General features: G+C 41.3%; 2 protein-coding genes across 2 annotated transcripts in view; one reads left to right on the top strand and one right to left on the bottom strand.

Moving 5' to 3' along the window:
- Nucleotide 1: 1 nt before the first annotated feature.
- On the bottom strand, nt 2-7,335 carry LOC134518942 (uncharacterized). The gene is made up of 3 exons (XM_063342351.1): nt 6,847-7,335; nt 5,120-5,354; nt 2-4,991 (listed from the first exon to the last, which is right to left on the bottom strand). Exons 1-3 carry the CDS (start codon nt 7,319-7,321, stop codon nt 4,910-4,912), a joined length of 792 nt encoding a protein of 263 aa, XP_063198421.1. The 5' UTR covers nt 7,322-7,335; the 3' UTR covers nt 2-4,909.
- Nucleotides 7,336-7,382: 47 nt separating this feature from the next.
- MED13 (mediator complex subunit 13) overlaps nt 7,383-20,143 on the top strand; it is a 55,122-nt gene continuing 42,361 nt past the window's right edge. Inside the window, exons 1-2 of the mRNA XM_063342346.1 lie at nt 7,383-8,976; nt 10,938-11,172. Coding sequence (XP_063198416.1) covers nt 8,911-8,976; nt 10,938-11,172 — 301 coding nt within the window. The 5' untranslated portion in view covers nt 7,383-8,910. The remainder of the gene's footprint in view (nt 8,977-10,937; nt 11,173-20,143) is intronic.

The following is a 20,143-nucleotide window of genomic DNA, read 5'->3' as shown; positions in this document are numbered from 1 at the left end:
TTACCACTTCCAATGTTCAGTCCCTATAATCTGAACTAGGAAAAGCTAACCTGAAACATTTACTTTTCAGACTTTTTTATTATTTAAATGTATGTCTAAAATAATTTTTACAAATCCCTACATGTATTTCAAATAACTCCCCATGTTATTACTGTTGTGAAGCAGAACAGGCAGGAACCAGCAGCAGAGACAGATGTGATTGTACCAGAGGTTAGTGTTTATAAGTAATAGCCTGGGTGTAATGAGACTTATGGTCTTAATTAACAACTTTCAGAATGTTTTTAACACAACTGAAGTAAATAAGTTTAAAATCTAATTTACTTGTCCTAACTGTATCAGTTTACTTTTTGCATTGCTTATTTTGGATGATAAAACCCCAATTTTTTCTTATTTTACCGAATTTCTCACAGAATAGAGTATCTATAGTTCCAGCAAAAAGGGAAATTTCTATGGGTAAAAAGGATGAGTGATAATCCTGATTGGGTGGGGGAAAAATGAGTCTGTGAGGTTAGATTTGGGTCTGTATTAGTTTATTCCTTTCTTGCAAATGCGTACTTTTGCCACAATATCTATCATCATTATGTAGCCTGACAAAATTTGGTCATAGTATTTCTGTATAGTTGGTGTATCCTTTTGCTGGACCGAAACAGCTGGATATTTCTGTCATAATGTGACCAATCCACCTCTGTTGTTGTCATTTTAATTGCTGTGGCTGTTTTTTTAAGTCCTCTACAGAAGGTCTTTGTAGTGACAAGCGAACAGTTTACGCTTCATAAGCAAACATAAAGAATGCTGCTGCTAATTGGAGAGGGAGTAATGCAGTTATGATTCCATCAACATTTAAGTTACATTGTTAAAGGACACATTTTGGTCGTGTTTACATTGCCACATAAAATTTTACTCAGGGTGAATTTGGTGGAGAAGATTTTATAACAGAAAAGACTGATTCTAGGATTAGGGGGAAGGGAAGGAGAGATAGAAGTTAAATTTTTCTAACCCGTGTATACTGTATTAAAGACTAGCATTTTATTACTCTCTTTGTTTATTATAGCTCTTAATTGCTGACTTGTGGAATAGCTTGTCTATGAAAATGGAAAAGACTGCCACAGCCTCAAAAAAAGCTCCCTTTACCCTGCCCTGGAGAACTGTGGCCACAATGTTTCATGTTGTAGAGGGCTCTTCAAAAGTCACCAGTTTCCCAAAGGAAGGAGGTTATTATTTAGCAATTTTGTCTTTTGGGTTTTTTTCCTAGATATTCTGCATGTTGCATCTGTTGACCTCCCAGCTTCTAAAAGTCTGAAGGACCTTGTTTTAAACCTTCCTTTTTTCATAAATTACATTTCCACAGAATACTTGACTGTGAATTAATAGTTTTACAGTTACTTGCCCAAAGTTGTTTACTCTTAATGCTATTTTTTTTTCCGCTTACATCTCTCTTCTCAGGTGACAAAATGTCTGGAGCCGCATCTTGAATAGTCTTGAGAGGGCCAAAGGTGCTTCCTTTTCCAGTTACTGGCTAGCTTATTGGGTTTTAGAAGATACAATTTTTTAGCATCTGAACAGGGAAATCACAGCTATTTACATGAGAAGAATCATAGAGATGACAGGGCTTCCCCCCCAAAACACTCTCTGTGTAATTGCTGAAGACATTCCAAGCCACTCTAACGAAGTGTACTGTCTGCCAGTCATTATGCTCTTCTTGGAAGACCATCTGTTGCACTTCAAATATGTAAAGGTCTGCTATCATTTATTGCACCAAACAAATCAGTTTCTTTGTCTGACATGCTGCGACTTGTGGATGTGGACTAAAGGTAGTTTCAGTTGCAAAGTGCAGGAGATTCTCTGTTGTTGCGCTATAAATGAAAGGTACTCATTCATCTCATCTTTCAGAAGACAAACATACTGATTAAACTGATCTCAGTGCTTTTGAATAATTTCAATTTATTTGGCAACAAATTGCTAACAACAACGAAAATCTGAAATATATGTTCTCTTAACTCAGCCAGAAGCACATCGCAAGATTTTTGCTTCTAGTGAATGAACCTTTTCATTGTAGTGGTATTCATCTTTGATAAATACTGACATTTGAATTAAAATTATCTTATTTTAACTAAATTATTTAGTTAGTTTATTTTTATCTGAAGCTAGTAATTCAAAGAAACTTTCAGTGGTAAAAGATAGAGTCAGACACTAGAAATGCTAGAACCTTTCTTCTGATAAGCGTGTGTCCTTCACAAGGATGTAATACTTGCTTGTACGGGTTTTATTCCTATGAGTTAACTAGGATCCTTTCCATGAGTAAAAGGTGCTAGATCAGGCATTAAACAATGATTTGTTTTGTTTTTCCTGCTGCAGGTTTAAAGAGTGTGTACAGTCATTCATCTCAGATTGGAGAAAATAAGCATTGTATTTTCACAGCAGAGAAGTTCTGTTCAGAGATTTCCAACCAGAGAAATACATAAAAATTTCTGTCTGATTAGGGAGTGGTCCTATCTTTTTCTCTTTCCCTTCTCCTTACTGCATAGCAGCTAACGTTCTGGTCAAAAGTAATAATAAGTTAGATCTTGAATGTCAGTAGCCCCAGAGATTCTGACAAGACTATTCATGTGCATTCATACGTCTTAACCAAAGCTGACACTAAAGAGAGGAAGAATTCTCATATTCCTCTTTTTATTGCCATGCATTAAACTCAAATCTTCTCCTGGAGACCTCTGCTAAAAATGACATATTCACCATTTGAAAAAAAGCATTTTTGCAAAATCTAAACAAAGGAGTCGAACCTCAATATGGCACAGAGCAGGGTCTCCTGTGAAAACTCTCAGTGCAAATCTAAATTATGTTTTACACCACGGTTATGGACACCTTACAAATGCTGTAAGATAAATACTAATGGGAAATAAACAGTCCCCCTAATCTTGTCTCCCATGGGGGCTTTGCTATTGTCATTTTTAATTAAAAAGTAAGCAGTCTTCTGATTTCTTGAAACTATATGGCATGCCCTTATAGGAATACTTGGATTCCAGTAACTTGAGCTACTTGTTTTCCGTGTTTACTTACACACTGTGTAAATACTCTGCTGTACTTTTTACTCTGGACATATTTATATACATACTTATAGTATGCTGTATGGTACACGTCTGGGTAACTTTGCGGTGATCTGATCATATTGTTAAAGCTGGATAGACATTTCCTTACAGCAATGATATTTTTAATCTTCTTTTTAAAATGGTTTGGTAGTAGTGACTAATGCAGACAAGGTGGCTCTGGGCATCTAGCCATTTTTAGGTAGTTTAATTTGTTAAAAATTATCTTTCTTCCCACCCAAATCCCCTTGAAACCATTTGGAGAAGAGAACTGTTGAACAGTTGCCAATAATAAGTCCTGCTGAGACCTCTGTATCCTCCCGATAGAACTGTCGGTGCCAACTGGAGACTGACTGGCATGAGTTTGAACTCTATACTGCTTGATATACTTGCTTCACATGGACCAATTACAGTAATTACCACCTCTGTAGCTGAAGTTTAAGCACTCAGTCTGCACTTCATACCTCAGGTTGTTGGCAATATGTTCAATCCCATAATCTCAATTTTCTTTGAACTAATTAAGTAGAAAACAAATACTTTGAAAAATTAGGAGAGAGTCTGAATGGAAATCAAATGCTAAATAATGTCATTGTTTTTCATGTTGCTATTGTTCTTAAGCTGCATTTCTTCCTTTTTAGTCTTTACTTCGAAAAGGTGGCATCTTCTTTTAAGTTCCTCTGCAGAGATTCACTTGGAGATGCTGTAGTCCATTGACTTTTTATGTTCAACAGTGGAGTATCTTTTAATGTGAATGAAAAAGCAATATAAGGTCCTACCTTTTGCTTTGATGCTTTTCAAGATATCATTATTCCTTTGAAAATAAATACTTTTGACTGAAGGGGAAAATCGTCTACCCTTTACTAGTTTTGGCTCAATGTTGCAATGTGAGAGTGTAAGGACGTAATACCAGGACGAGTGACTTGCGTTAACTGCCCAGTTCACAACAATTCCTCTGGTTTAAATCTGATGCAACGGGGATCATCTCACCCCCGCCCCCACTACCGTTGTCTTTCCAAAAGGCTAGTTAATATTTAAATTGGATCGGTAGCATTTTTTTTTTAACTGGTGAAGTTTATATTACACAAAGATGAACCTAAGATTAAGCAGAAACTTATTTGACTGTGTCTTTCCTAATATGAATGCACTGCACAGTGTAGATACTAAAATTTATATTAAAATTTCTTCATGCAGTTTCCCTCCAGGGAGAGGAAGAGGGAAGGAAAAGGCTACATGTGACAGATGCTAATTATGCAGCTTAATGCACTTCTGGAAGTTGCAGAGAACAGAACTATGTAAGAACCTATCTGAAAAATAGAAAGCATATTTTCAACAGCATTTTTTCCATAATGTTGTTTTTTGTTTTTTTTTTTAAAGGAAGCTTTATTTCCCAAACAGCGTGGCCAGTATGCAAAGGACAGGCAATGTCTCAGGTCCAAAATTTGCTAACCATGGATATGACTGTTACCCTGTGTGTGTTACTGTCATTTAGTGCTGTACAGGTAACTGGGAAAGCCGGTGGCTTGTAGGTTCTGGAATTCAGATACGGAGTGGGAAGGGAATGACTTTTAAAATAAAATCTCTAGTTTATGTGTTAGTCTTCTCTTTTGTCAGTATTTTATTAATTCTTTATTTGTGTTCACCGGAAAAATTATGTTCTGCACTTGACTGTGCTGGGATCCTACATGAGTATTTATTGTGATTGATATGTAGGTACTAATGAACCAGATCTCAAAATGCATTTTACAAATAAGTAAACAGAGAGATGGAAGCCGGGTTCCTCAGAACTGTGAAGTGAATCAATGCCAAACCCAGCGTTAGACACTGGATTAATCCTCTCTCCCAGACGCTGAGCTCTGCTGTTGCAGGCAAAAGAAATGGAGTCTCAGCTTGTGAAAATTTGGTGTCATCCTGCAATCGATGGGGAAAAGCAAGAGTACGTCAAGCCCCCACTGAGTCATCGTACTGGATTTCCGTTCCCTCTACCAAATCCCAGTTTTACCAAAGGATACTTTTTCCTCTTAGAGGGAAAACCATACCTGTTCTTGTCTACTAATGCCGAGTGCCGCTTTCTTTTATTTCCTTCAAAGCATTGCATTTCTCCTTCGGGACTTAATAACATCTCTCTGCGCAGTGAGGTAATCACTCTAACGACCCAAGCAGCGCACTGGACCTTTGGAGGTCCTTGGGGTGCCCCTGGGTGCCCCGGCAGCATGGAGGAGCGGGTTCCCAGCGCCGGCGCAGAGCAAGTCCCCCTTGCGCCGTGGTCCTCGTCTGCAGCCACCATGGAGAAAACCATCTGTTCCACTTGGAAAGGGGTTTGGTTCCGCACGCCCTCCCCCCGCATCCCGGCGCCCTCCCCAGCTGCCGTGTTCCGATGAGCACCGAGGGAATGAATCTCCTGTGTTAAAAATACTCTGCTTCTATTTAGATAAAAAGAAGAATCTTGCTTGCCTACACCGACGTACAAAAATAGTCTTAGTGTGAGTAAATCTTCAAAGTTTCTCTTGGGGAAAATATCTAGCCTCACTTTTTTTTTTTTTTAACTTATCATTTAAATTTATTTATAGAGTGTCCTTCTTTCCTCCTACTCTATCAAGACATTTGCAGAAGGTTGCCACTCGTCTTGTTCCTGACTCCTGAAATAATTTGCAGGGCCTTTGAAACATCATCATGTTGCATAGTTGTGATGCAATGTGCTGCTGTTGCATGAACGGATCATATTTTAATGCGAATGTCATGTTAGCCGAGACATTCAAGTCTTTCTTTTACTTTAGGCACTTTACACTGGTTTGTATCTTCACTTTAACTCTGCAGTCAAAAAATTCTGCATATAGTAACTTAAAATTTTGCATTCTACATGCAAACCATTGCATAGAAAATTAATACGTAATATGAGAGGATTAACAAGGCGCATGTACTTTCCAAATAACTCTTAAAAATAGCTTGCACTGTCACTCTAGCATCTTAATTCTGAATAATCTCAAAGTAAGTCCTCCTGCAAATCTGCATGTAGTAACAGAAACCACCTACTCCATCCTCGCAAACTGCACAATATGTATCTGTGCATGGAAAAAAATGTGATTTTGGAGTACAGTTATGATGTCAGTGGGACTAATTAAATATGAATGCAAGCTTTACCAATACTTGCATATTTTTTAGAAAGGTGAATTTGCTCTACAGCGTGAAGTGCCAGCCCAGTATTTGAGGGCAGATCCTGGGAAACCTCTGCCAATTTGCAGCAGAGGAGTCAGGGCGAGTGTTTTTTTTGCCGGTGGGACAGTCTGTGCCCGGACTTTGGCCCCTCGCTGATGGCACAGCCCCGAGGTGGTGCCCGCCACGGGGTGGGAGCCACGACGGGAGGGACATGAGGACATTGGTGGGGCACAGCCAGCTCCGGGGAGGCGGGACTCGAACACGCGTCCCCGCCGACCTGCTGATCCCCCCAAACCTGCGGCGCAACCCGCTGCGCCACGGCCGCTAGATGGCGGCCTCCCAACGGGGAAGGCGGGGGGCTCTCCAGCGCCGGGGCGGCGCCTGGCGGCCGCGCCGCGCCCCTGCACCCTCCTTCCCCCGGCCGCGACGGCGGCCATCGCGGTGCGGGACCACGTGACGGCGCGCCGGCCAATCAGAGAGCGGCAGGGGGGCCCCGACTCTCGTCCCTGCGGCCGCCATTAAAGAAAAAGGGGCTCGGAATTAAACGGGAGAAGAATCCTCCCTCCCCCCCGCCCCGCTCCGGCCGCGACGCGACATGGGGGAGACTCACTGAGGGGGAGCCGGCTGACCAGGATGCCGCGGCCGGGCAGCCGCCGACAGAGGCACCGCTGAGGGGAAGCGAGGAGGAGACCCGCCGGCGGGGGCTTCGGGGCACCGACTCCGCCGCCAGCAGCAGCAGCGGCCGCCGCGTCCCTCTGTGTCGGCGGCGGCGGCGGCGGCGGCGGGGCCGGGAATTGTGGGGGCTCCGACCTCTTCCCCCCCCCCCCCCCCCCCCCCGCGGCCCTTCCGGCTGAGGAGAGCCCGGGGCTCGGCCGCCGCCTCCCCGCCCTCCCGAGGAGACCTCGGGGAGGGGGCCCTCCGCCCACCGCCCCCGCGGGGACGCCGCAGCGGGGCGGCGCGGAGCCTTCCCGCGGCCCTGAGGAGACCCCGCACCTGAGGAGAGCGGGGGCCCCCACCCCGCCGGGGGGGTCTCGGGGCTCGCTCCCCTCCCCCCGCAGAAGAAACCGCTCCATTTGAAGACTCATTTTCTATTTTTCTAACCCCCCCTTTTTTATTTTTCTTTTTTTTTTTTTTTTTTTTTTTTTTAAGGGACCAGCCTCGCAGCTGGGCTGGTCCCTCCCCGCCTCACCTCCCCCCTACCTCCCGCTGGAGGGGGTCTTGCAGGGTTTGGCGCGGTGGAGGGGGCCCTCCCTGCCCCGGATCCCCCCCCTTCCGCCGGCCCTCGGCGGTAACTCGGCAGGGTCCGGGCTCCCCTGAAGAGACCCGCCCAGCCCTGTGGACTTCGTGGGGCTCCCTCGGCCCCGGAGGACAGCTGGGGGGGGCGAGCCTCCCTGAAGACACTCTGCGATTTTACCCCTTCCTCCTCCCCCGAAAAGACTGGGGATCGGCCTGCGGGAGACTCCTCCATCCTTCCCCGAAGAGACTTCGAGGGTCACCCGCAATTTCCTCCTTCCACCCCTCTCCCCCTCCCTCCTTTACCCACGGAAGGATTTTTACCCAACGGAGGATATTTTGGTTTCGCCCTCTCTGCGAAGAGTATTTCTTTTTGGGGAGGGGGGTTTTCCACCGGGGAATTTAATCCCCCGCTGGGCTGCTAAGGAGACTTTTGCGGCCTTTCTGTCTCAAGGAATACCTTCCCCCTCCCCTGCCCCCGCAGATGTTTTTTTGGGGTACACCCCAGGAAATTTTTCTTGTTCTGCCTTTACGATTTCCTCGGACTCGCCGTGCTTCTGGCCCCTAAAGTTTGTTTTTATGATTTTAAATTTTAATTTATTTGGAATATTTTTGGAGCAGGGGAGAAGAATCTGACCCGACCCCCCACCCCCCCCACCCTGTTGCCCTCGGACTCCGAAGAGACGAGCCTGGATTTTTCTCTCTCTCCCACAGCCAATCCTTCCCAGTCATTCCACAATTTGCCCCTTTCTCATCTGATGACTAAAGAAACAGGAGGAAGAGGAGGGAGGTTTCTGGATTAATTGCCCCCACTGGATTATTTATTTTTCCTACTTCTCGTAGGAATTGCTTGGCATCTGAGAAGAGAGGAAGGAGGGATGTCAACTGATTTTTACCCCTAGCCCCCCTGGATTAATTACCCCATTTTTATTCTCTTGTTGGATCAATTACCCCTTCACCTTACCTCCTCTCCCTCCCCTCCTTATGCGAGTGAGAAGACAAGAGGAACAGGGAGGATTTTGATCTTAATCTCCCCGTCGTTGGATTACTTACCACCTCCCTCTTTCTGTTCTCCCCTTCCACGGTGGCTTTACCCCCCCGCACCCCGTGCGATATCCAGAAGAAGAGAAAACGTCTTGAGTTTCTCTTAATTTTTTTTTTTAAATTTTTTAATATATTTTTTTTTATCCCCCCCCCTCTTCGATACCACTCTCCTCCTGGCTTATTTATCCTGCCACTGTTTCGCGTGCGTGTGTGTCTGTATGTAAATCCCTTATTTAATTGTATTATTATTTGTGCGTGTGCATAGTCCCCCATCCCCCCTTTCCCTCTCGGTGTCTGTCTCTCCCTCTCCCTCTCTCTCTCTCTCTCTCTCTCTGTCTGTCTCTTTCTTTCTTGTCGGAGGCTGTGGGATAATGGCGTGTGGGTTGTGGCTGTGAGGATGAGTTCCTGCTTCGTGCCGAACGGGGCCAGCCTGGAGGATTGCCATTCCAACCTCTTCTGCCTGGTAAGTGCCGGCCGCCGGCACCCGCACGGGGACGGGGAGCGAGGAGGGAGAGGAGGAGGTTCGGGGGAGGGGAGGAAGGGGCAGTGGAAGCAAAGCAGCCATTTTTAGCATAGCTTCTGTTGGATGAGTCCTCGGAGTAGGCCCTGCCTGGAGCCAGCCAACTCTCCCATGCCCCTCTGGTTCCCCCTCCATCGCTGTCTGTCTCGCCTTGCCCCTCCCTCCGCTTTCTTCCTGGGTAGTATCCTCCCTGCCACTCGCCTTTTCCTCCGCTTTCCTCGCCTGCAACTTTTCCTCCTTTTCCCCCCTGTCTTCCCATCTCTGCTTCTGAGCGTGGTGTTTCTCGCAGGAGGTAAGGAGACCTGCGGCTCCTTCTTATTTTCAGCCCCACACCTCGAGGAACTTTCCCTTTTCTCTCCCCACTAATGACATCCCAGGCAAACCAGAGCCCAAACCTCCCTTCTTCCGTGCTTTTAAAGTGCTCTCTTTTGCTGCATGTTTTTTATTCTGGAGGTCTGCTTTTGGTGATGCACTCTCTGTGAAGCGGTGGTATCTTGTATTTTGTTATGCACCATTTTGTGGTCTTTTTAAACCCAAGTGTGAAATCGTTCAAATTGTTGATTTTGGTAGCTCCCAAAGTAAATTTGATTTAACTGGACTGTGATGCAATTTTTGGTGGCTGTGCAGAGCTGTTTCATCTGCGTTTTAATGCAAATCAGCTAATCTTAGCTGACTGCCAAGTATTTATTATTCTAGAGATGGTTACAAGTAAAAACCTGTGCCAAGCTGTGGTACTAATGTTTTTTTGGATGGAGGGGAATCTGGACAGCCTGAACATGTCTGCAGCCTGCATCAGGCCTGCAGCTCCATCTTAGCAGTGCATTTTTAAATCTTAAAGTCTTTCTAAAGTATCAACTGTTGCAGACTCCCCACCTTTTGTCTAAATTGCTTCTCCTCCATGGTAAGAAGGCTGCCATGTTAGGTTTAAATATTGCAGTAATCTTATGTGTGTTGTCGTATTGGGAAGGAAAAAAAAATATTGACTTCTTAGCAAATGCCAGCCTACCTTGTCCTCCCTTCTCAAAGAGAACCCAGGGGCAGAGCCTCCCCTACGTGCCTTAAGGTGACTGTCCTCATGTGAAAAAAAAATTAGCGCTAAAACTTGGTGTGGTATTGCATTGTACATAATCCAGGAATTGTCTGTTTCCCATTACATATAGTAGTAACTCTTTTACTTTTTATAAAGTCAAATGATTTTTTGCCTAGAAGGGGATTTAGTGGATTACATTGTGGACGCTAGTCTGACGTATAATTTAGTGATAAAAACAGGATTTAAGTTCTTAAGTTGTGGTATGAGAAATTAAAAGTGTGATAGCTCTGGGTAAAATAACCGTACTTGAGAGGCTTCCTGTGTGAGATACAGAGAATATTTTACAATGGAGAAACTTGTGAAATTTTCGGAAGCAGTAGGTGGCTGAAAGAAGGTATGCTTGAGTTAGATTTACTATATTACCTATTTCCTTAGAGTAATCTTGGGTTGAAAAGGTAGTGTATGCATAAGTAAGCAAAAAGAAGGACGTTCTTTGCTAAGGCAAGTGTTTAGTAGATTGGACAGTTGCAGTCTGCAAATAATTATGTTACTCATTTATCTTTCACTTTTTTAAAATTTTAAATCAAATCTGACTTTTCTCTCTGTAATCTTAAAGCTGCAGTGAAAATGAACAGCTCTTGCATTACTGTGGTTATTAAAGGAGATTTTAAAACAGGGTGCCTGATTATTTCCAGTCTATCTTCCAAGGTGCACAAAACTTACAAGTATGGTTTCTGTTAAATTTTGTTGGATTAATCCTTCCTTTCTTCCTTCCACCCACCTCTTCCTGTGCCATCATCTTTTTATAGCAGGATGTTTCTGTTGGGGATGTACCTACACCAGTGTCTGACAGTTGTTCTTTTCCTTCCCTTAGGCTGATCTAACTGGGATTAAATGGAAGCGATATGTATGGCAGGGTCCAACATCTGCCCCAATTCTCTTTCCGGTCACGGAAGAGGACCCTATTTTGAGCAGTTTCAGTCGCTGTCTGAAGGCAGATGTACTCAGTGTTTGGCGCCGAGACCAGAGACCTGGACGCAGGGAGCTATGGATATTTTGGTGGGGTGATGACCCCAACTTTGCCGACCTTATTCATCATGATCTCTCAGGTAGGAGGAAATTTATACCTTCTTTTGGTCAGTGAAAGGATGCTGTTCCTCAGGGCTGTCTTCTGCCAGCCCTTAGAAAATCTGTACTAGACGAACTGTTGTCTATAGATAAAATAAATTTGCTGCTACAATCTACACCAAATTATTATGGCAGCGCAGTGTTCAAACAGCTCCTGTCTATGTTTAGGTGGTCTTGGACTACTAGATTTTCAAGAAGCGAGTTTTTGCTCCCCACTTCTTTCTTTTGAAAAAAAAACCAAAACACACAAGCCTATGAGTTTTGTCAGCTTCTTCACAAGAAGGCTGTGCCTGTGATTCAGAACTGATGTCTTAAACATGTTTTGATAAGATCCCTTTTGTTGGGCAATTAGAACTTTAAAATTAAAATAGTAAACCCCATTTTATTATGTAATAACAATTGTAGGGATCTGTGCAACTCTTGAACCGTATGGAGTTCTTTTGATTGGAAGTCAAATCATTGGTGAGAAGCCCTCAAAAGAAGGCATCTGAAACTAACTTGCTGTTTTTGTGCAAGGATCTTTAAACCTTGTGTGTTTATGCTCCCCCTTTCCCAGTGCTCTGAACCTGTAGCTGCTTTCAAACTTAGGCCTTTGAAAGTCTAACAATATCTATATTTTTCAGTAATGTTGTACTTCAGATTTGGCAGCTTGTTTTGCAAATGTTTGCTTCTTGATCTCCAGTAGTTGGTTTTCCAGTTGCGTATCAGTAAGGTGGTGAAGTTAGGTTTTTAAGCCGTCTGTGTAAGCGTAGTGGTAAGACTACACTAATTCTAGAAAAAAACAAAGTCACATCACTCCAATTTCCTTTCAAGTAACGTACAGTATTCAGATTACTGAAGTGTAAAATGAGACCAAGATTTGGTGACCTGGTAACCAGAAATTGTTAACGCTGGCTTTGGTTTGTGGATAGCTGAAGAACAAATACAAATTTGAAGTGCCGCTGAGGAAGTTGACCTGAAACAACTTAATGTGTAGAAATGTAATACCATATGATCTGAAAAACAATTGATGCACTAAAATGATGTTTATTTCTTTGAATAATTGAATTCAAAGTTTTGGATGTTGCTGGTATTCCTGGCTGTCCTGGAACTAGAAACTTTGTATCTTAAATGGCACTTACATTGTAGGTTGCTTGATATTTTAGTGCATTTATGGCTTCCTTATTTTGCCCTGTGAATAACCTCAGTCTTGACCTGCAGGGAACATCCTTTGTATGACTGAGATGTAACTTAGACTAAATGCTGTTTTTGGCCTGGGCCTGCCCTGAGCAAAGACCAACACTTGTGTGAAAGTATCTATGTAAATTTTGTATGCTGTTGGCTGATGAGATTAAATTGAGACAAATAATGTTACATTGTTTTTTGAGTGGAAGATCAAATAAAGGTTAAGCCATTTGGAGAGTGCATTTCTGCACTATCTGGCCATCAAAATTATTTGTTTGAGCAACTTTCTTTGCATTATATCTCGAATCTATCTACTCGTGATATAGTATAGAGGTACCTTTTGAAAATAGTGGTGTTCTGTAGCTGAACTTTTAGATTGGTGTGTATTTATGCTTTTATGGAATTACACTTTTGCGCATGTAGATAAGCATGTATCATCCTAGGTACTTATCAACTCTTAACCTCTCTTAGGGTATAAGGGAGAGATTGTAGAGGATTAGAGTCTCCTAGCCATGTCTTTGCAATTATTTTGGGTATTTTCTTTGTTCAGGTCACCTGTGGATGTCTGCACTTCAGAAGGGAGGCTGTTCTACGCATCTTGCTGTTAGATATTTTTCTAGATAAATGCTCATCACTCATGAGAGTGTTACCTATGTCTGTGTGTAGATGTAGCTGACATCTTGGTTTTTGCAGGCATGTCTTTGTCTCCTTTTTAATTAAAAGGAGACATTATAATCTCTTAGAGTGTGTTAGTCTGCTTGGCTCTTCTGACTAGAAGTTGATAAAGATATTAATCAGCTAGATTGTGGAGGAGATGGCTGAGGAGTGCCTGCACCTGCATTTCTTCTCTTCCCGTTACACAAAATCTTAATGTGAACCTCATACAAGAAAGAATTATGGCTGAACCCAAACAATGTTATCTGACCTTTGTTATAGACCTAATGGATTTTTTTCATCAGTGGACAATTTCTCCTAGTAATTCACGTTGCCCTGTTCTCCCAATGCTTGCTTGTTACATTTTCAATGGGAAAGATAAATGACTTCCTGGCAGAGGCTTGTTACCTGTAAAATTGATTGGCAATTGTTTGCTGCGGACTGTTGAGGTGCTGCCTCATTTAGAACTTTTCTACTCGGTAGGTGAAGAATTGCCCTGAAGGATGGGGTGAGGGAGGAGGAGAGGGGCTAAGAGCAGTCTGTTGCTGGTAGCCTGTCCTTTATTGCTTACGGACAGACTTCACTTGGGGAAGTGTGCCTTGAATGAGCTGTAGTTAGAAATATGCTAGGGCAATGCTAATAACTTTTGATTTTGTCTTCCTTTGGTATGAAACTATGCCTGTTAAGGAGAGGTTGGTATTTTGACAGTTTTTGACTTTTTTTGGTGATTTGTAGTTTCAGTGAACAATGGACATTAAGTGTCTGGAACACATCTTGGTTATCAACCCCTGGGGATCTGAAATATGGCAGCCTTCAAGAATCCTTTTGTCCCCTACAGAGTGCCTTCCCAAGATCACTTCAAGAGGGAACATACAGTTTTGTGGGTGTACATATCTGCATATCAGATTAAAAAAATAAACTATGTCTCTCCCTCTTCAGCCTCTACATTCTAGAAGTTCATTCTTTGCCCTGGAGATATGTTTGAATGCCTGCTACTGGCTATATCTAAATTCTTGTATCAAGCCTTGGATAACTGTCTTGTTGATGGTCAGGGTTTGTTGTTGCCTGGGGGCATGTCAAAAGGAGACTTGTTCAGAGATGCTGATTGATCAGTAATATTGACTTCACTCAATCATTTTTTTTTTCCTTCCCCAGGAAACTACTTACTGTATGTAATACCAAAAAACCCATAAGTCTGTTTCTACCCCAACATAGCTAGAGGCAGACAGAAGTGAGTGAAATGTTATTTTATCCTCTAACAATCTCAAAGGTTATGTTTTTGTTGTGACAGTGAGGCTTGATTATAGTAATTCCTGCAACTCAAACCTTAAAGTAGAACATCTCTTTGAGTTTCAGAAGGCAGTGGTCTCTCACTGGTCTAATCAGCAGTGATTTTTATCAGATTCATTCTTGTTTTAAAGTGGTTACCTGTACACTTGAATTTTTATTTTATTTTTTTTAAATTGGCAGTAGATGGTTTCAAACCTGAGAACAGTTGGGTATGAATTATGTACAAGACATAGTCCCAAGGAAATAGTTACAATTTGATTAATGCTTGGATAGGGAAATGCTTCTGTATGCCTTTGACCTTCAAATTGCATCTTTTAAATGGTGAGCTCTAAGATGCATCTTTTTTTGTTCCGGTGTCTATTAAATCTCGTTAATTTACTTTAAAAATTAAAGAATTTTCCTTCTACCTGTCATATATCAACTTAATCAGTTTTTGTTTGCTGAACACTATTTCTCATGCTGCTGCGAGGGATAAATGTATAAAAATAACGCTAGTCTTGGCTCTTTGCTGGGCTTGTAGGAAAGCTTGAAAGACTAAGGAGAAAGGTCTGTGTACTGATGCTGGTCTGTTCATACTGTATGGTAAAAGCAGGAACAGTCATGGCAGCAAAGACTTCTATGCGTTGTGTAGTTCTCAAGATGCGTGTTATAGATCAAATCCTTGTCTCCAAACAAATCTGAATTGGTTGTTTTGTGCTGATGTTAGCATTCAGTGCCTCATTCCTTCTAATACAATGGAAACCAGAGTATGAGCCAGTTACCGTACTGAGGGTTCTGCAAAAAAGCCTGCCAGTTGCAAGGAGTCGGCAAAGCGAGCTTTGAAAATAGTTCAGCTAGTGGCTTGCATTTTTTTTTAATAGAATTTGCTTTCTAAAACTGTATAACTCCTACAAAAAAAAATATGCTTTTATAAAAAGTTTTGCACCTAATGTTAGTATGGTGAGCTTAAGTAACTTGTCTGTGGTGGATTACGTGTGTTCCTATGTATGTAATAAGAAGGCATTACAAATACTCCTTGCCGTGTAGTGAGTGCATTGATGCTTTAGCATTTCTTTAGTCTTCCATGTTAGAGATGTGTGCACTTAAGCAAAACTGCTGATAAGCATTATGCAAAAATTACTGAATCAGTCTTTGTATAACTTCTGTGACTTGGTGTGAGCACCAGCTCAAAGCTGGTGTTTAACTTTTTTCCTTTCTTTCTTTTCTCCTGACCAAACATGCATGTAAAATATCTGTGGAGTAAAGGTGAAAAATAGTTTGTCACAGTAAATGAGGATTTTGCATCTTATTGTGTTGGTTGTAGGTACAAAGTCACATGTGTAATATAACTCTATAAATAAGAGCAATGACTCCATGGGCACAAAGGATAGGATTTAACAATATACGTGAAATATATCTGCATATGGAATTACTCAAAGACAGTGTGGAGGAGGATATTGGAACATTTAGCTAGAAAGTTTTTCAGCTTTTCTTTTCCTGTCACTATGCAGTAGGTCTGCTGACCAGCCAAACTGACATCCAACAAATAGCGAAGGAAAGCTGTTATCTTGTTATCCTTATGAACAAGCATAGCTACCTGCATACAAAATGGTCATACTTAAAATTTTTTAATATTTAGAAAAATATTCTGCTGCATAGAGAAAGCATAAAACCTATGTATGTGATCCTGGTAAAGGGCTAGCATTACAAAAACGGACTTGTATTGGTGCTGAATATTTTGAGAATGGTATTTTGGACGGTAGCGCATGTTTTGGCTTGCTTCTCGGTTGATGAAATTTTGCAGCTAGTTTGGATATCTGGAGTCTTCTATCTAGACTCTTGTCCATGAACGTAGGTAACAGATACAGCTCTACTAGAAACAAGCTTAAGTTGTCTTACTAGGATTCTGCAGTTGGTATTTTTTAATTGTAGTCGGTCCCTTTTTCACACAAAATTTGTTGCTTCTCATTTATTTCATAAGGGACATAGGTCCTTAAAATTATTTTTAATAGGTTAACTGGATATCTCTTGATTTGAGCAACTTTATTTAATCTTAAAGTATTTAACTTTAAAAATGTATTTTTTAAATAGGAAACTTTACTTGAAGTGTATCTGTCATATTATTACAATACCGCATACAGCAGCAATTTCATGCCACTTTGCTTATTATACTTCCCTTGTAATCTGAAGCTCATATAGGAAGTTTGATTGTATAAATCAGTTTTGCATCAGTCTATTTCTATAACTGGCAGGCTGTCAAATGATGACAGAAAGGAAGCCTGTGAAGGTAAGTAGTACTTCTAAAAGATGTGTCTCAGTCGTGATACTAAGGAATAGATTTTTCTTCTGTATAACTGAAGTAATTGTGGGGGGAGAATTGTAGTCCAGCGTGGAGGCTTGACTGGTCTGTTTCTTTGCATCATTTATTTTAGAGGTTCATTGAGCATTAGTAAGATATTTTTAATGGTATGGTAAACATATTCAGCCTTTTCAAGAGTTGATGCTTAGTGATGTTTTGCTGATGTGGCCAGCTATACGTTAAAAGGAAGAAGGGGGAAAATTCACATTCTTTAAAAGTGTTCTTGAAAGCGTCATTTTTAGTACTGTATTCAAAATTGGTGTTCTTGCAAAAAAAAACATGCATTAAGCAAAGATCTGTTTATTTGTTAGCAATCCTTGATTAATAAACTTGGCTAAAGATCTGTGGGTAACAAATATGGTTTAAAACACCTGACTTGAATGAAATTAAAAGGTTTTAAGATACTGCTTTTTCAGAATTCAATAAAAATTGCAAGGCTTTTGTATTGTGAATGTGCTTCCACACTTCTGCCTCCCAGTGTGCTTCTCCGAGAGCACCAGAAAGATGGAAGGGCATAATCAGTAAAAATGAACTTAGCTGCTTCAGGTGAACTGTATGAAGAATGTAAAGTAGAACATAAAAGTACTAAAAGCAAATAGCCTCCTACAACTGTTTCGTTAAATTGGATGGTGGTAGTATCAAGGAAGTGTTGATTGAGGAAGTCTGTTCTTTGTGTAGTATGAAAATTGCTTTTTCCTGGCCATTTTTTCCATTAATTATTAATTTCCTGGTAATTTTTAACTTAATTTAAGGAAAATTCTCAGCCCAATATGTGGTGTAAACAGAGAGGGAACTAAATTCATTATACTGGGATGATACGTGTATAAGTTGATCAATGGATTGACACAAAAGTGTGTTGCAGAGAAGTTGAATGGTTTGGGCAGATAAGAGAAGTAATAAAAAAATAACATATTTGTAACATTCAGGTTGCCAGGACAGTTTTGTGGATAACACTCGTCTGAAGTGAAATTGTGGTTTAACACCTTCCTAAAATGAGTCAGCAACTTATTTTGGTTTATTAACACTATCAGATTGAACATTTGAAGTTATTGTGTTTAAGAAAGCTTAGAAGACAAAAGTGCATCTTCCTCTCCCTCTCTTCTTAAAAATGGTTTACTTTGTACAATTTCTGTTAAGTAGGTGGATTTTTCTCATGTTGAGAAACAATAATTTGAATGAAGAAGAAAAAATAGTTGGGAGATGTGAGCAGATGTCATGTTTCTCTCCTTCCATCCACCACCCTAAAAAAGGGGGAGGGGGGAATGACTAAATAGACTTTGAAAAGACACAGAACACTTACTGCTATTTTTTTTTGCGTGAATTTGAATAATGTTCTGAAATGAGGGTATCTTTAACCGTCATCTTATTTCACCTTCCCTTTCTATAGCAAGATGCACTTCAGTTTGAACAGGTGGTCTTATTTTGGGTACCGGACATTCATCCTGATCAGGAGGCATGCTTACAGCATGCTATGTTTTTAAATATTAGGGGTTTAATTGTGACTTCCATCTAATGCCTTACACTTTCTCCACATAATATACTTGCCTAAGAGCTCTCTGTTGCAGCAATAAACTAAGACAGTAAAGAGAGCTCTGAAGAATTAGTCTTGTGGCAAGTTCTTGCATGTAAACTTTTGTTCGTAACTTGGTTGTCAGCACAAGTATTGATGTTAAATGAAATACCTAGCACTTTGGAGTGTCTTCAGAAAATTGAAAGCTCTCCTTTTTGTCCATAGTACAACCATCAAAATACAAGCTTTGAATTACGCTTCTGTATCTTTGCGATTTCAGCATCTTTCTTCTCATTGATGCACTAATATGTCAAAACAAAATTGTGCGTAAAGGCTGGAAATAGCTCTTTCTGTTTCCTCTTATAATGGGTAATTGATGCAGGGGATGGTCTTAGAGTGATTCTTTATTTATTTTTTTTTTTAAATTACGAGAGCCATATAGAAACCAACTATTTAACCTTTGAAATGGCGTGGAGTTTATTGTGCAGTTAAAGTCCAATATCATTAAGCCTTGTAGTTAATGTTTGCTCTATCGAGCCGGTTGTTTGCCACCGGTTGAGCGGCGTGTGCTGAGCAGCCGAACTGCCCGTAGGACGGGGCTGCTCCTTTCTCTGTGTCTGCAAATCGCGGGGCTGGGGAAAAATGCCTCCTCTTGGCACAAACATTTTATACCCTTTGACTTTGGACCTTTGTTGCTTTTTGTTACAAGCTTCTTGTATGATGTTTATTTCTTGAGTTACTGTATTATCTTGTAGCTCTATGGCTTTTAAAAACAAGCTTTTTGCTGAACTTCAAAACTGGATTAGGGTGGTGGGGTGGGAAGCTCCTCGTGAGGCCTTTCATTTAGGAAATGCGGTTCCTTGCTTTTCCTTGTCTTTACCAGAAAATTATTTCATGTAATGATTCATCTGTAATGATGCACACCTCACTTATAAATTATGTGGCAGGTTTGTTTACTCTTATTCTGTCCCTCAGAGAAGGATACTGGGAGTAATTTTCTTTAACTCACAATACTGATCTTGAGTGGAAATTTACTTGTGTGGAATCTTGCAATATACAAATATGGCCACCACATTCTGGTTGCAATAGTATCTTGAAATTCCTTTCTCTGTCATCTTTGCCTGAGGTGTTGTTTATTGTAATAATCTGTAAGGTGTTTGTTGTTTGTTTTTTTTTTCCTAAATAAAACTCTTGGGTGTCTGGTTTTCTACATGCTCTCTAATTTAAGGATATTGAGACTTTAGTTAATACTATTGTAACCTTTTAAGCTTGTAAGTGGCTTCCAGATAAAGGTGAAGGGGCTTATTTCAAAGGGAGATTTAAAATGCAAGGACTTGGCTGTATTACTGAGGTTTTCTGACCATCGAGCAAACCAGTGGAAAGCTGTTTGAACCAAAATCCTCTGTGAAGGAGAGGTGAACAGAGAGGTTGCTGTCGCAAGACCTGTTGTATGAAAGTAAATCTAAACCCAGGCCTCGCTTCTCGGAGGTGTGCAGAGAAGGCCTAAGGGGCAATGAATGAATGTGAGAGATGAGCAACTTGCTCTAGCTGTGAGCTCTGAGTGGGGGTTGGAGCAGATGACCTCCACGGGTCCCTTCCAACCTAAATTATTCCATGACTATCCAGAGACTGAAGTAAAAATATGTCTCCTTATCTATGTCAGACAGTCTTCTAGTCTGTTCTGCTGCTACCTGGGGTATAAAAGCAATGGCATTATAACTATGCTAGGTTAGTCCAAGGAGACCAGTAGCGGACCCTTAGGGATATATGTAAAACATGATATACAAGGAATTGGTAGGTGTAAAGATAAGACCTGATTGCCAGTAATTTAAGGACAAGATCTTGAGTTCTCTTATATTATCCTCTGTATTAGCGTGTAGCTGGGAATGAATGATATCACATATATACTGAGAGATACTACAGGAACTTTCAGATGTCCCTCCCTTTACTTGTGGAATCTAGTTGTAATGCCATTGTAATTTTTTTGTACCGGTGC

This window comes from Chroicocephalus ridibundus, chromosome 7 (genome assembly GCF_963924245.1).
Source record: "Chroicocephalus ridibundus chromosome 7, bChrRid1.1, whole genome shotgun sequence".
Classification (NCBI taxonomy): Eukaryota; Metazoa; Chordata; class Aves; order Charadriiformes; family Laridae; genus Chroicocephalus; species Chroicocephalus ridibundus.
The sequence above is the reverse complement of the archived record's forward strand: the minus strand, read 5'-3'. Positions and strand labels throughout refer to the sequence as shown.